This window comes from Sparus aurata, chromosome 3 (genome assembly GCF_900880675.1).
Source record: "Sparus aurata chromosome 3, fSpaAur1.1, whole genome shotgun sequence".
In the NCBI taxonomy this organism is placed as follows: Eukaryota; Metazoa; Chordata; class Actinopteri; order Spariformes; family Sparidae; genus Sparus; species Sparus aurata.
The window spans coordinates 19407432-19423619 of record NC_044189.1 but is presented as its reverse complement, the minus strand read 5'-3'; the positions used below and the strand labels follow the sequence as shown (position 1 = coordinate 19423619).

Here is a 16188-nt window from a genome sequence, read left to right as displayed (position 1 = left end):
GGGGAAAATTTTGCATTAAAAGCTGGATATTTCCAAAAGTATAATAGTTAGAACAGCCAAAAGTAATAGCCATCATGTCCTTAAAGAGCTGAACATTTTGATATTTGAATGGTTTGAATCGGTTAAAGTTTGAAGGAGTTGAAAAGTGCCAAAAAACGTATGGAAGAATAATAATAAACTCCAGAAGAACAATAGTGTGAATGCTGACTCAGCATTCACACTAATAAATTCCAGAAGAACAATAGTGTGAATGCTGAGTCAGCATTCACACTAATAAATTCCAGAAGAACAATAGTGTGAATGCTGAGTCAGCATTCACACTAAATATTGAAGAGGGTCGAGGAATAACAATAGTGGGCTGGCGAGCACAGCCCACTATGGACACCTATAGCTCTGCTATAGAGGTGTCCATAGTGGGCTGGCGAGCACAGCCCACTAATAAGAAGAGGGTCGAGGAATAACAATAGTGGGCTGTGCTCCGCACAGCCCACTATGGACACCTATCCACCTGTTTCCTCGGGAGCCTATGGGGGCTGCCATGACAGATAACTACTTCCACTGGCGGTTTTCTGTTTCCGGTTGCCTTGCAACTGCATGATGGCCGCTAAGCTAGCCCTAAACAACTAGCGTTAGGTCATAAGTGCTATATTGTTTTTAAAATGGTCAGGTACAACATGTGCCGTTGTTGGTTGCCACAACAATTCATGAAATTTGAAGTTTTTTTCAGAAACATCTTGTGTAGTACATCAACAACTTAGTCAAACTTGTCCGTGCCCTGCGCCCTACACGCCATGCTGAGGAAGGAGGAACGGAGACTAGCACGGCTCGCGGCTTTGACACTAAAATAAATATTTGGGTTTCTGAATATCTTCCACAGTATAGCTGCTGCATGACTGCATGACTTCCCTAACCCGGCAACGTCCGAGCAGCCGCCTGTCTCCACGACTTCACTTTCCTTCAGCATTATCCACGCTGTATGTTTAGCTTGATTGACGCTGTGGCTGGGCGCTACTGCTGCCTTCAGAAATAACTCGCTGTGTTTCTTCAACAGTACTTTCCCTATGTTGTTACTGTGCAGGTAGTTGTATGCTTATGTGCTTTTGTAACTGCGTAATTCTCCACCGTCAACACCTTCAGAAAATATAAGATAAGCTTTAGCCCGACGTTAGCTACGTCGATGTAGCTAACGTCGGGCTAATGCCGGGCTAATGCCGGGCTAATGCTTCATGTCATCTGCCCACTCCGTGAGAACTGACGGGTGAGGCACTGTGAGAACTGTCCTCACGACTTATTAAAAGATCTGTTCTGTGTATCCACCGCCGATTTTATCCATTCTGTCGCTTTCTTTGTGTTAAAAAGCCGGTTTTTAGAGCGAGCATGACAGCTACGCTAGTGTAAACACCGAGGTCAACCAGCTCAACCGGAAGAGCATAACCGAATATCACTATGAACCATGGGTAAACTCACGAAGTCAGGAATAAGGTGGATAGCTCTGCTATAGAGGTGTCCATAGTGGGCTGGCGAGCACAGCCCACTAATAACTTTAATAAATTCCAGAATGCTGCAAGCATTCACACTAATAATAAATTCCAGAAGAACAATAGTGTGAATGCTTCAGAGTCGGCCCTGACCAATTTGGTGCCCTAAGCAAGATTTTAGCCAGTGCCCCATCTTAGACAATTGTCATCGCAAGCTAATCATGTTCATATACTGACACAGAAACCACATTACTTCATGTTGAGTTTCTTTATTCTAGAAATAAAACAGTAGTAAAGAAACAGTGGTATAAAACTAATAAATATATTAGTTAATAATACATCACATATATATAATAAATGTAAATACAATATACATTTAATATGAATGAGGTATTCACAAAAATACAATATTAAAGAAATCAGTGCACATTTACAAATATAAATAAGACTATTGCACAAAAAACTATATCACAGAAATAAATCAGACATTTGTTGAGTGACCATATGATTTCCTCTAATGATGGAAAGTCTATTGAGATGTTCTTGTCTCATAGAAGATCTCAGAAAGGTTTTAATGAGTTTTAACCTCATTGTACTGACATGGAGGGTACAGTAGAAGCTCCATCACGGGACTTGTCTGAGGTGAGGAGGACAGGAGCATTTGCTGCTGCATCACTGAAGTGCATCTGAAGAGAGGAGTATATGTGACCACTGGGTGTTAAATTATATTAAAAAATAAAGCTGCTGATTGCACAACCCAGTCAACCTTAGTCACACTAAAGTTAGTTAGCCCCCAGTGAGTTAGAGCTGAAGAAGCCTCTTGGATGAGAGGTGATATGCCTTTAAGAAACTGTAACATGTCCAGATGCCTGCGTTGTGGCAATTAGAACTTAATCATTATATTATATATATATATATATATATATATATATATATATATATATATATATATATATATATATATATATATATATATATATATGTACATCCCTGCCAGCCATGCGTATTTGGCAGCAGCTTTTCAACAGCCAACATTCACAACCACAAGTCCTTCAGACCTTGCCTTCTCTGCTTATTTATCTTGTTAATTTGTTCATGCAATTTAATGATTGTATTTTAAGTATTGAAAGGTTGAATGACATATTGCAATATGTTCACATTGTCATAATTATATAATGCAGGCTGCAGTATCATGTATTTTGTGATTGGTAATTGTGTTACTAACATCTGATTTTGAATGCTGCTGCCAAGTAGTAAGTGTACTTGGTAAAACAGACATGTTGAGATATGTTTATTGCACTTTGTGTGCAATAAATTTTGTAACTTTATCAGTTTTACATATCTGACCCCCAACCCAATCCCCTCCAGGTGGCATCCCCAAATAAACATACAAATAGACAAATACACTGAAAAAAAATATAAACAAAACACTTTTGTTTTTGCTCCCATTTTTCATGAGCTGAACTCAAAGATCTAAAACTTTTTATATATACACAAAAGATCGATTTCTATTGTTCACAAATCTGTCTAAATGAGCACTTCTCCTATGCCGATAATACATCCCAACTAATGGGATAAATAAAGCAAAATTGCACATTTCAGAGTGGCCTTTTGTTGTGGCCAGCCTAAGGCACACCTGTGCAATAATCATGCTGTCTAATCAGCATCTTGGTATGCCACACCCAGTATTTCCCCTAGAATTTTTTTCAGGCCCGGTGGTACCCACCGAAAAAACCCTAAACAGACGAGACACGAAATACAGCAATAACAAACATTTACATTAAAATCATTGTAGGCCTATATTGCTGAATGATATCACTTAAATGAAATCATTAGGCTTAATCTAACCTTTAATCAAAGTTGCATGGGCCTGAAAGGCTGCAGCGTGGTGGTCTGAACCCATATGAGCATCAAGCACATCTTTTCTGTACATTGCAGAAGGGATCGCAATGAAAACCCTCTGGGATGGTCCTCTTTTAACGGGCTGCTTATGCTGACGGCATAAGCGACAAAACATCCCTACACATAATTGAGATTCAATCAGTTATAAATAAAAAAAACACATATGTTTTTTATTCATTTTATTATAACAGAGTTACATACTTTTGACAATGCCTGGGAAAACTAGCCTATTGTCAGTGTTATTTTCATCATTATTGCTTACCAAAAAAAAAAGAACGAGAAGCTCCTCATTACACGGTGAAAGTGTCCTCTGTGCACTGTAAAATCACTTAACATGATGCTACACAGATGTTAGCAACACAGCGCTCATTTTAATAGTATGGTTACTGGACATGAATCAACTCCTCTGCCCTGAGTAAGTGACACAGCGCCACTTTCAGCACGGTACGCGAACGAGAATCACCTCATCAGCGACAGTTCTCTGTGTGCAGTAGGTTCGCGAATCATGAACGAATCAGCGCGAACGTGAATAACGTCCTCACAGTTCTCTGTGTGAGTCGCGGCAGTTCCACTCCCGGCCGGCATGCTCGCGGCTGAGCTCAACTGAACTGAGAAAGGAACGAATCAGTTCAGGAAGTGATTCCATTCACTTCGTTCACTCAAAAGATTTGTTCGTTTGAACGACACGTTCACGACCGACACAACACTACTGGCGGCCCGCCAGGCCTGTACAATGGTAGGGGAAACACTGCACATCTGTTAGGTGGGATGGATTATCTCGGCAAAGAAGAAGTGCTCACTAACACAGATTTAGACAGATTTGTGAACAATATTTGAGATAAATGGATCTTTTGTGTATATAGAAAATGTCTTAGATCTTTGAGTGTTGCGTTTGTATTTGTGTTCAGTGTATATCGATACATTGTGGATGTATGCACACACACATATTCACATATATAAACATTGTTGCAAGCATTGTTGCATAAATTAATAAATAAATAAAAAATAAATAAGTAAAACAAAACAAACAAAAAAAAAGGATATAAATATATAAATGGAATATACAATCACACAAATGACCCAAACTCGGGGCGCCGTTTAGCTCAGTTGGTAGAGCAGGCGTCCCATATACAGAGGCTTTGTCCTCGCTGCGGCGGCCCTGGGTTCAAGTCCCCACCTGGGGCCCTTTGCCGTGTGTCACTCCCCCTCTCTCTCATCCTGTTTCCTGTCGTACCTTTAGCTGTTCTATCAATAAAGCCGATAAAGACCAAAAAGAATTAATAAATGACCCAAACTGTTTAGATTATTGTACAGATAACACCAACATTCTCGACCCCTCAGAAGAAAGGGTAGGCAATAGATCTGACACCCACAATTATCATCTCATTTCAGTCAACAGTCAGAGCCGGTACAGCAAATCAGTTTCAGGGTAGGCTTCTAAGATGGTTGATGAACAGTAACCAGATTTTGTCATACTTATCCTTCAACCCATGTACTATATACCTACGTCTTTCAAGGTCTTATCCCATCAAACTCGCCTAGTCATGCTGGGCACAGCTTGCAGAAATTAAAGTTTAAACTGCAGCATGTAAACTAACAGGAGGTAAACGTCGAATTGTGTATACAGACTTGCAGTATGCATATCAAGTCTGCAATGTGCACGGTAATATCTGGAAACAAGATGTAGAAAAAAAGGGGTTTTCATAAAGTGGGTGGCACACCTGTGACACATGGGGAAGCCATCCCTGCACTGTTGGAAGCTATTCATCTTCCAATCGCACTAGCTATTATCTATCATTAAGTGTGCAGCATACTAAAAGGCAAATTCCCTAATAGCAAAAGGTAACAATCACATAACTGAAGAATGTGAACCTCTCACCGGTTTAGCATCTTTAATAACAGACCAAGACCCAAGGCTTAAACAAGGTGCTATCAAAAATACTCAGGAAGGACCTTGGAAAGGCTTATGGCACAGCGCTCATGGACACTTTGTGTTGCCTTCTGGGCTGCTGAAAATTGCTATCCATGATGCGCATGGCTCCGTCCATTGTGCAAGGGGTGAGGTGATCAGACGACTTCAAGCTGTTTGGTGGGCACTATTTCAGCTAGTACAGTTGACAGAACATTGCGACATGTAACTTTTATGCACAACACAATGTCAGAAAAGCATTTTTAATGCCGATTGCACATATCCCACCACCTAGTGAACCCTTTCGCCATCTCATGACAGACCATTTAGACATGACAGAACGTGTGAAAGGGTTCAGATACGTTTGGTTATAGTAGAAAGATTTAGCAGATGGGTGGAAGCAGTCCCAACAAAAGATCAAGATTGCAGATCAGCAGCAAAATTCTTGTGCAAAGAGATTTTCCCAAGATTTGGTTTTCCAGATACAATCAGTTCGGGCAATGGTCCGGCCTTTGTTGTGAATACGATAAAGGTAGTCAAGAAAAAGTTGGGGATTAAACAGAAGTTTGGGTGTGTATATCAGCCAGATAGTGATAACAAGGTCAGTTGGGTGGATGCACTACCACTGCATGTTGGAGGATACCACTATCATGTCCATGTGAACACAAGCTAACAGACCAACACGTCTAACACCACATGAAATGATGACAGGGAGACCCTTATTTAAGAGGTCCTTACGGGGGACCATCATGATTACCAACTCGCCACTGTAACCCCAACATTGGCCCCCTGGAGAGAACCGTGGATGAATTTGCAATGCATAATCCTATTTTAAGAAACGCATCGTTAATGAGGCTGCCCACTGTGTTCAAGAGACAGTGCCAGCTCCTCCAAGAGAGCAGCTACTTATGGGGGAGAGCACCAACGTGCAATTATACCCCCAACAGAGAGACCCCAGACATGCAAGGTGGAGTATCAACCACCTCCCTATAAAGCTATGCCCCAGCCAGTTTGGCCCACCACACCAGCGATACTGGAACCCCGGTCACCCACTGATGAGGAAAAGTGCCAACTCATTGACCTTATAGATTCAGAGACAGCATGCATGCTCACACATCCACATATTGTGAGCCGATAATTTGGAGTTCACCTTGTCTCCAAGTCATTATTCAACCAGGTGCATGGCTAGCACCCAGAATAAATTCAAAGCCCTAGAGTTCAGCTCTGTCCAAAACCACACCATGACCAGTAGGTGCTGTTCTACCACTGATTCATTCAAATCATTCACTGACCTCTCGTGTGACATACCTACTGATGTGCCCACTACTTGCATCTTGAACTCTCAGGTGACATGAACTCCACAAGATGATGTGATGATAGAGTGTACCATAGTATTTCATTGCTGTAGCTGTAGCTTGATAATACAAACCCCAATTCCAATGAAGTTGGGATGTTGTGTAAAACGTAAATAAAACAGAATACAATGATTTGCAAATCCTTTTCAACTTAATAAACTTGAATACACTACAAAGACAAGATATTTAATGTTCAAACTGATAAACTTTATTGTTTTTGTGCAGATATTCACTCATTTTGAATTGGATGCCTGCAACACGTTCCAAAATAGCTGGGACAGGGGCAACAAAAGACTGGGAAAGTTGAGGAATGCTTTAAAAACACCTGGTTGGAACATTCCACAGGTGAAAAGGTTAATTGGAAACAGGTGAATGCCATGATTGGGTATAAAAGGGGCATCCCCGAAAGGCTCAGTTGTTCACAAGCAAGGATGGGGTGAGGTTCACCACTTTGTGAACAACTGTGTGAGCAAATAGTCTTACAGTTTGAGACCAACATTTCTCAATGTACAATTGCAAGAAATTTAGGGATTTCATCATCTACAGTCCATAATATCATCAAAGATTCAGAGAATCTGGAGAAATCTCTGCACGTAAGCGTCAAGGCCGAAAACCAACATCGAATGCCTGAGACCTTCGATCCCTCAGGCGGCGCTGCATTAAAAGCCGACGTCATTCTGTCAAGGATATTACCACATGGGCTCAGGAACACTTTGGAAAAACCACTGTCAGTTAACACAGTTCGTCGCTACATCTACAAGTGCAAGTTAAAACTCTACAATGCAAAGCAAAAGCCCTATCCAGAAATGTCGCCGGCTTCTCTGGGCCCGAGCTCATCTGAGATGGACTGACGCAAAGTGGAAAAGTGTGCTGTGGTCTGACAAGTCCACATTTCAAATTGTTTTTGCAAATCATGGACGTCGTGTCCTCCTGGCCAAAGAGGAAAAGGACCATCCAGATTGTTATCAGCGCAAAGTTCCTGCATCTGTGATGGTATGGGGGTGTGTTAATGCCTATGGCATGGGTAACTTGCACATCTGTGAAGGCACCAAAAATGCTGAAAGGTACATACAGGTTTTGGAGCAACACTTACTGCCATCCTACCAACGTTTTTTTCACGGACATCCCTGCTTATTTCAGCAAGACAATGCCAAGCCACATTCTGCACGTGTTACAAGCGCGTGGCTTTGTAGTAAAAGAGTGTGGGTACTAGACTCGCCTGCCTGCAGTCCAGAAAGCGGAGGCCCCAGGCTGTTGAGCAACTGAAATCATAAATCCCCTAAAATGAGAAAGAATTCCACCTACAACACTTTTACAATTGGTGTCCTCAGTTCCCAAACGCTTATTGAGTGTTCTTAAAAGGAAAGGTGATGTAACACAGTGGTAAACATGCCCCTGTCCCAGCTCTTTTGGAATGTGTTGCAGACATGAAATTCAAAATGAGTGAATATTTGCAAGTTTATCAGTTTGAACGATATATATCTTGTCATTGTAGTGTATTCAATTGAATATAAGATAAAAAGGATTTGCAAGTCATTGTATTCTGTTTTTATTTACATTTTACACAATGTCCCAACTTCATTGGAATTGGGTTTGTGTGTAAGTATTAACGAAGATAGGCAGTTAAATCTAGGGTTATTTGTAGGGCTCTTAACCAGTTTTGCAGCCACCAACAATGTGCAGGACTACAGACCACAAAACAACAACACTGGGCCATGGCTACTTATGAGTGGAACTACAGGAAGGGACAGAGCAGGCTGTTCTTTCTGACGAGGCTCAGGTCTTTCAATGTCAAGCTGAAGCAACTCAGGAGCACTTTCAGCCACCGACTCATCCAACCACGTGCCTCAAGTGCTTGTGGGGCTCAGACTACACAACACCACCACCACAGCTCCCAACATCTCCCTTTTCCACTGATTAAGGACAAAACCACTCACACTGTCACTAAGACTGATTGTTTTTTTGTTCTTGTTGTTATTTATTGTCTCAGGAACTCTGCACATTGCACATTTGCACAGGCGCATATATTATATATTGCACAAGTTATGTACATACAAGGCCACTTACTGGATATAGTATATTTATCTTTATTCTAATAGTTTTATTATTCTTCTATTTAATTTATGTTATTCTTCCAATATCTCTTTATTATTGTCTCTATTTTTGAGACTTACTCTTGTGCTGCTACTTCTGTCCCTCTGTGCTGCTGTGTTACCTGCACATTTATCCCAAGCGGGACCAAAAAAGGAACATCTTGTCTTATCATCTTAACTTTTACGCAACTATGCTGGACCCAGTGGTGACAGTGACGGAGAGAAGGACCTTGGACAAACTGCTCTCCATCTGAACCATGTCCAGATGTCCATTTCTGATTACGGCTGCAGCACATCACAGCTGGATCAGCTGTCAGTCGGCTTTAACAGCTGTAGAGACGTCAGACGAATTAATACCAAAAATGGCATTATCTATATATATTTACATTTTAACAGCTCTGTTAACGGAGAGACACACACTTGTATTGTTTCTTATAGTGTAGGAAATGTGATGTTTTCTTCATTCATGGAATGTATTATTTCACCCACCAGCAGCCCATCTGATATTAATCACAATGATTAGTTTTATGACCGGACCACCCACACAGATTTTACACGATGTCCATGGATAAACCTGTGATCCACGCATCATCGCCGTGATAAAATCAAACGCGTCTGCAGTTTAAAGTATAATCAGTTCAGACATTTACAGGGTTCAAGTTATAGTGAATATAGTTTAGGCATACACTCGGAAATCAGACTGTGATGAACTTGATTCATGGATGTGTCTGTGTTAGGGTTGGGCATCTCTGGCATGAGGCCGATACGATACGTATCTCGATACACTGTCCCAAATCCGATGCATTTAAGATACATATGCAGCACCTACCGATGCGATACGATACGATTCACAACTCAATCACGATGCACTGCGATTCAACAAAATCTGATTCAACAAAGTGCGATTCGATGCGATTCGATGCGACACGATTCACAACTCAATCATGATGCACTGCACAATTCAATGAGTTTGATTATTTATTAATCAAATAAAAGACCTCTCACAAACAAGTTCTGTATAAACATTACAACATGTTCATTATTAACAAAAACAATTAAATGCAAGATGAAGCTCAGCTTAGATGTGCTTAGCACTCTTTATGCTGCAGGTCAGCAAACTCACCAGTGAGTAAAGTAAGTTAAAAAAAGAGAAAATAAATTACCCTCTCACAAAGAGGTCTTCCATAGCTTCTTACAAAAGGAAACATGTAAAGTAGACTCAGCAGTCATATGCTGTTGTAAACAAACACCAGTCTCACTTTGAAACAGTCGTAACAGTAGCTTAGCTTATCTGTTGTGAGAATAAACAAATGTGCAAATTATATAATGAATCAAAAGAAAATGGTGTCAACAGAACACCTTGTGGCCATCCACAATAGTGCACAACTGCACAACTGTCAGTCATTTAAGCCAGGTGTTCTACTCTCAGATTTTTCTTCAGGAATATGAGCTGATCGACATGATCAGGGTGAAGTAAACTGCGTTGTGCCGTAACAATGTCACCTGCAGTGCTAAACACTCTTTCAGATGGCACGCTTGTTGCTGGAATGGACAGGTAACTTTTTGCCAAACCTGAAAGCAGTGGAAGGTCAACTTGTTTTTTCCACCACTGCAATACATCCCCACCCAGACATAAAGAGTCCCTCTCTCTGTATTTTAGGATTTCCTCCTTAGCTCTCTCCCTAGTGGTCTTCACTGGTGCTCTTGCAGTGAGGAAATCGCCGAACATCTGGTCCATGGCAGTCCTCTTCTTGGGAGGGATATCATCTACACAGTGGAAGAGAAGAGAGGCTTATCACTTGTAGTGAAAAAATATTTCTGTCAGTACTACACTATGAAAATAAACTAGACGTAGATAACTGTATATAATAATGCAAAAAATTCATCTTCAAACCAATAAAGTTTTACAACTTCTGGCACTGTTTCCATCAAAACCAACCTGAGCATTGTTCTTCTTCATGGAGGCTCCTGACACGGTGCGTGTCAACTGCTAGGTCCTCCTCGTCCAGTGTGTCAACGGCCTCATCCAGTGTGTCAGAAGCTGTAGCAGCATAGTCCTCGTCATCCAGTGTGTCAACAGCCTGGTCCTCATTCTGCATTTCTGTGTCACTGCCCCCCTCCTGACAATAAACAGTAACATATAGACTAGCAATCAGATTTTCTTATTTGAACCAAACAATCAGCATCTAAATAAGACATTAGTTAATAAGCGAGGGTGAGAATTAGTTATGTCATTTGACATAAATTTGCTCAGCATATGCATTCACTTTATATGTATTCATTCATTCATTCATTAATTCATTCATTCAATCTAGACAACAGTCATCATTGTATTAAATTACATAACAAAGGCAAAAATGCACATACAGGATGATAAATGTCAGGTTCTATAAAGGAAAATAGAGTAACGTGATGATAATCTTGTTAAGCATGTTCTTCTTACCTGTCCATTCATCTGAACCACCTCTGCTGTTAGCTTCATGAAAATCAGGTCCTTGGCTTCGTTGTCATCCAAGAAAGCCAGGTCTTTAAAACGCGGATCAAGTGCTGAGGCGTAGTACAGGAGATCCTGGAGATATGCATAGCGTCCATCAAAGTCCAGTCTGAATCGCTCCTTCATCTGGGAAATTACCAGCAGATCACTCTCATCAGGCTGGAAATGCCTCTGCAGTTTGGCCTGGATTGGGGCAATCATTGAGATGGTGGGGTTTTTCTCCTCACTGAGCAGTGTGGTTGCTACTTTTAGGGGAGACATCAGTTTGATGACCTCTGGGATGAGTGTCATGTCATCCTCTGTCAGACTGACCATGACTTCTCCCCTCTTTAACTTTCTTGATAGCAGGGCGTTCAACACAGCAGGCTGCTGCTCCCAGAAACGCTCCAACATATCGAGGGTACTATTCCATCTCGTGGAAACGTCATGGACTAGCTTGTGGTTGGGCAGGTGTAACTGGGTCTGTATTTCACGAAGAATTTCAGTTGCTCTGGGGCTTCTGTGGAAAAAAGTGACCACCTTCCTCACTTTAACCACAAGCTCTGAAGCAGTGTCCAGTCTCAGAGCTTTTTGCGACGCGAGGTTCAAAGTATGGGCGATGCAACACACATGTGGGTCCATCTTGGCACTCGCTCCAGCCAGGATCATATTTTTTGCGTTGTCTGTGACCAGTGCTGGCCTCTTGTCTCCAATCTTCCACTCGCGGCAAATGCCCTGTAGTAAAACTGCAAGATTGTTACCTGTGTGAGCCTCATTTAACACTCTGGTCTGCAGAACGTGGTTTTGTAAAACCCACTCGTCATCAATATAGTGCACTGTGGCTGTAACATAAGATGCTGTGGCGCAAGATGTCCAGCCATCCATAGTGAGTGCAACTCTTTCCGCTTTGCTCAGTGACTCGGCTATCTCTCGTCTTACTTTTTCATACAGGGCAGGGATTTGCTTCTTGGAGAAAAGCTTCCGATTTGGTATTTGGTACCGTGGGTCCAAGACATGGAGAAGGTGTTTGAAGCCTTCGTTCTCAGTAACACTGTAAGGCTGGATGTCTTTACAAATAAAGAAGGCTATAGCGCCATTTATCGTCTTTGCACGTGCGGAGCTGTTAGCCAGCGGAGCATGGAAAAAGTTTTCAATGCGTCGCTCACTGCTCTTAGACGTAGTCGCCACATCTGACTCCACGGCGGGGGATGCCGGGTTACTGGCGGAGGCCTCCACGGTCACACCGTGCCGTCGCTTCAGGTGACTAATGAGGTTTGTGGTACTCCCTGTGTACCGTACAGCAGCACGGCACATTTTGCAAATTGCGTCTGACTTGACAAGTTCTCCTTTTTCTTTGTAAAATCCGTAGTATTGCCAAACTTTGGATTTATAGTTGACAGGTGAGTAGATATTCTCCGCCTCCGCCATGTTTGTTTTGAACAGCGCGCGCACGTCCATCAAAACGTCCCAGGCGCATAGTATAGTATACATCCGCGGTGCACGTTAACGTAACATAGATCCTGTCAGAGTAAAACTGTCAAAAAATAACATCTTATTTGGTTTGTTACATGTACAAATAAATGCAGAAACCACTCAATGATTAAAATATCGAATTTTACCGATGCAAACTTTTAATAATCGATGCATCTTGATTTTATTTAAAAAATTGCATCGATTCACAGCTGTTCTACCGATGCACTCGCATCTCGCCTGCGCGTGTCCGTGTATCGATGCGTATCGGTTAATCTTCCCATCCCTAGTCTGTGTCTGTGCCCTACATTATAGCCAGTCCTGTACTTTATACCAGTTTAAATATCTTTGAAGCGGGCAGCAAACAGTTTTGCTGGATAATCACTTTTTTTTTCAAAGCCTGATATCTGGAGAAAATCTAAAAGCTGGATATGTATCTGCTTTGCTGTCTGGTTTTGTGGTTTGAGTTCAGTTCCTGTTTCATTATCACAATTTAATCACTCACTGGACATGTTGGGATGCGATGCACCTGCTGAAATCCGGATTATTCATTTTAATGCAAACAAAGCTTCTTACACATCAATCTTCATCTAGATTTTTTGGTTAACCCTACAACCTTAAAGTTCAAACTGGGTCTGTGATTTTCTGTCTGTTACCTGTTTAACAAACAGCTGCGCATGAAGAACAAGTTGCAGTCTGATTTATACAGAATGTGATTATGGTGTCTTCTGGACACTGAAAGCTATTTTTAGGCTAAATGTTTCAGGACATTTTAAAACTGAAATGATGTAACGTATGAAACCTGACGCTCAAATGAAACCTGACCCTCAGAAATGATCGGTCTTGTGTGTTTAAAACAGATCATGAAAATAAAAAGGTTTCATATAAAAGAAGGAAGTTGATTGTGGTCCGTTTGTTCTCCTACAGTCAGGCTGACTCATTCTAACTCACTGAAGAACCAGAAAAGAAACTAATATAGAACTTGATGGTGACAGACTTGAGTTTATTCTATTATCTAGTATCTTCACTCAGGTTTGAAACTCCAGTCAAGTTGTGATGTATCAGATCAGTCTGATCCACTGCAGTGTCCAATCAATAACCAAGGGGGTAAAGATATCAATGAAGCCAGCTTCTGCATGTCCTCGATTCTCAGAGGTCACTCCCCCGGATCCTGGATCCTTGAGCACAAATAACAGAATTGGGATGGCCTGCAAGATGGCGGACAGGAACTACACTACAAATAAGAGACATGAAAAGTACCCTTGGGAACACTTTCGTCCTCCTGGCCATTAGATTGTACTACAACTTTTAGTTATGATAGGGGAAAGCGAAATAATAAAAAAAAAAAAAACACACACACAGACAGACAGACTGAGGCCTGATTACTCTTTTTGAACCAGACTTAAAGCATTTCTAACATTCAACTGCACATTTCTTTTCAGAGAGAAAGCTATTTTGCACATTTTATGCCAATTTAAATTATCACATTTTGCACAGACTCTGGTTTCAGTCTGTTCATCTGTTCATATGTTTTTCCTAAAGACAGGTTTTTGCTCCAGGAAACGTTATTACTAATTTTACTTGGATAAGCTTTGTATGGACTCATTTTTCAGTTCAGGCGCTGCTGTTTTGCTGGTACCTACAGTTTTTATTTATTTCTTTGCAAAGGTTTAATCTCATTTAATATTTTTGGGCTGGTCTACTTTTCAGTTTTTACAGCTTTTACAGATTTAACTTGACGGGGGGGCAGGTTTTTTAGATGTTAGATGTGACAAATGTTTTTTACAGATGCTGATGGGATGTTGATGTTGTAAAGGCAAAGCTAGGTATGTCTATGAATCAACAGCTGTCAGCTGTTTGGGACCCACAATCCAGGATCTGACTGCATTTATATCTGAGTGCATTTATATCTGATACATAGCTCCAAGATATGGTCAAGTGTAAATTAATCAAATAACAAAGGAACTAATTAGTGAAAGGTCATATCAGATCAGCAATCTATGGAAAAGTCTATAGTAATTTTGGTTGCCTCTTATAAATGTGTGTTCAGTATCTTGATGACAATGTGTGAAGATGCAGTCGGACACAACAGGAACAGATATTTCTCGTCTGGGAAGCCAATGAGACTTTTTTGGTGCTGCACTATCTTCCACTGCCACTGTCATACGCAATACTTCGACCTCTGTAACTAATCCGGTGCTGATTGCTACTGAGCCTCTGGCCCATGTATAGCACTGCAGCATACAGGTAACTTCAGTTGTTGCTTTACAGGGCCATTCACTTTCCTTGTATCACATCACCTCTCTCTGTACCGTGCCAAAATAAATCAATTCTCAGATTTTTAAGTTTTCAAGTTTTTCCATGCATCTTATGTTGGAACTACCTTTATTCCACCTCAGAAGCAGGTATGGTTCCACATAACCCTAAAAGCTTTAACAGAACTGCTTGAAGACCAAAGAAGATCAAGCAGTCCTGACTGTCATGGACTCCTCAGTCAGCTGACCTCAACCCCTACGAACATTTATGATCGTAACTGAAGACTGAGTTAGACAAGCATTCTATGACATCACAAGAAATTTAGTGGAACACTGTGAAATCATGCTGGGACTAATGTCAATGAGTCGTCGGGTTTCACACAAACTTGTGAAATCCATGCCAGCTTAAGTGCATGCTGTTATTAAAGCAAAAGTTAGTCTACTTGGACTCTAGACTAGAAACAGATGGAAGGCTGTAGCTGCCTCTGCTTTTCTGCAAATGTGCATCATTCAATACACAGCCTGTGACGTCCTGGCTGTCCTTGATGAACATGTGTACCTCCTACAGCAGCTGCTCTGTGCAGCTCAGCAGCCCCACCACTGAATACTGGTGTTCACCATCAACATGACCCAAGCAGTTGGGTGTTTTTGATCTCATCGTAATTCAACAAAGTTTGATAAAGGATTTAATTTGTTGCTGCAAGATTAACTAACTAATCTCTCTGTATGATCAGACTTCTTTTTGACTGCCATCTTGTTTTCTTATTGAAGAATACAGTATAATTTATATTTCCACAACAAAACAAATGATGGATACATTTATTTGTTTTTTCACTTTTTTTGCAATGAATATTTCAGGTCCCCTGAACAGTTTTAGATACATTATATATACATTAATAATTTCAAAATGAAAATTAAAGCTACAGTATAGTCAGCATATTCTTCTGGGATTATTTATTAAATGCATGTTTTTAATGGAGACAAGGATTTAGTGTACTTTGCAGTGTAGTAATGAGATAGAGTGTGTTAAGACCCTGGTGGTAGAACTTTAAAGAAACGCTACAAAGTGGCAGCTTTAATTAGAGTTGACTGGATATTAGCTGTAACGAGGCTGGAGAAACCACGTAGGCTTGTTTTTCATCTTTCCCCCATGCTTTCTCTACCCCTCTTTTCCCCATTCCCCAACACACGAACCCCCCACTACACTCCCCACAACCCCCTAGGATCTTCATGGCTCTGCCAATGAGAGCACT

General features: G+C 41.1%; 1 protein-coding gene across 1 annotated transcript; it reads right to left on the bottom strand.

Annotated features, from left to right (window-relative positions):
• Window positions 1-9702: 9702 nt before the first annotated feature.
• Window positions 9703-12835, bottom strand: LOC115578403 (zinc finger BED domain-containing protein 1-like). Its single transcript, XM_030411350.1, has 2 exons — window positions 10677-12835; window positions 9703-10504 (listed from the first exon to the last, which is right to left on the bottom strand). Exon 1 carries the CDS (start codon window positions 12699-12701, stop codon window positions 11118-11120), a length of 1584 nt encoding a protein of 527 aa, XP_030267210.1. The 5' UTR covers window positions 12702-12835; the 3' UTR covers window positions 9703-10504; window positions 10677-11117.
• Window positions 12836-16188: the final 3353 nt, after the last annotated feature.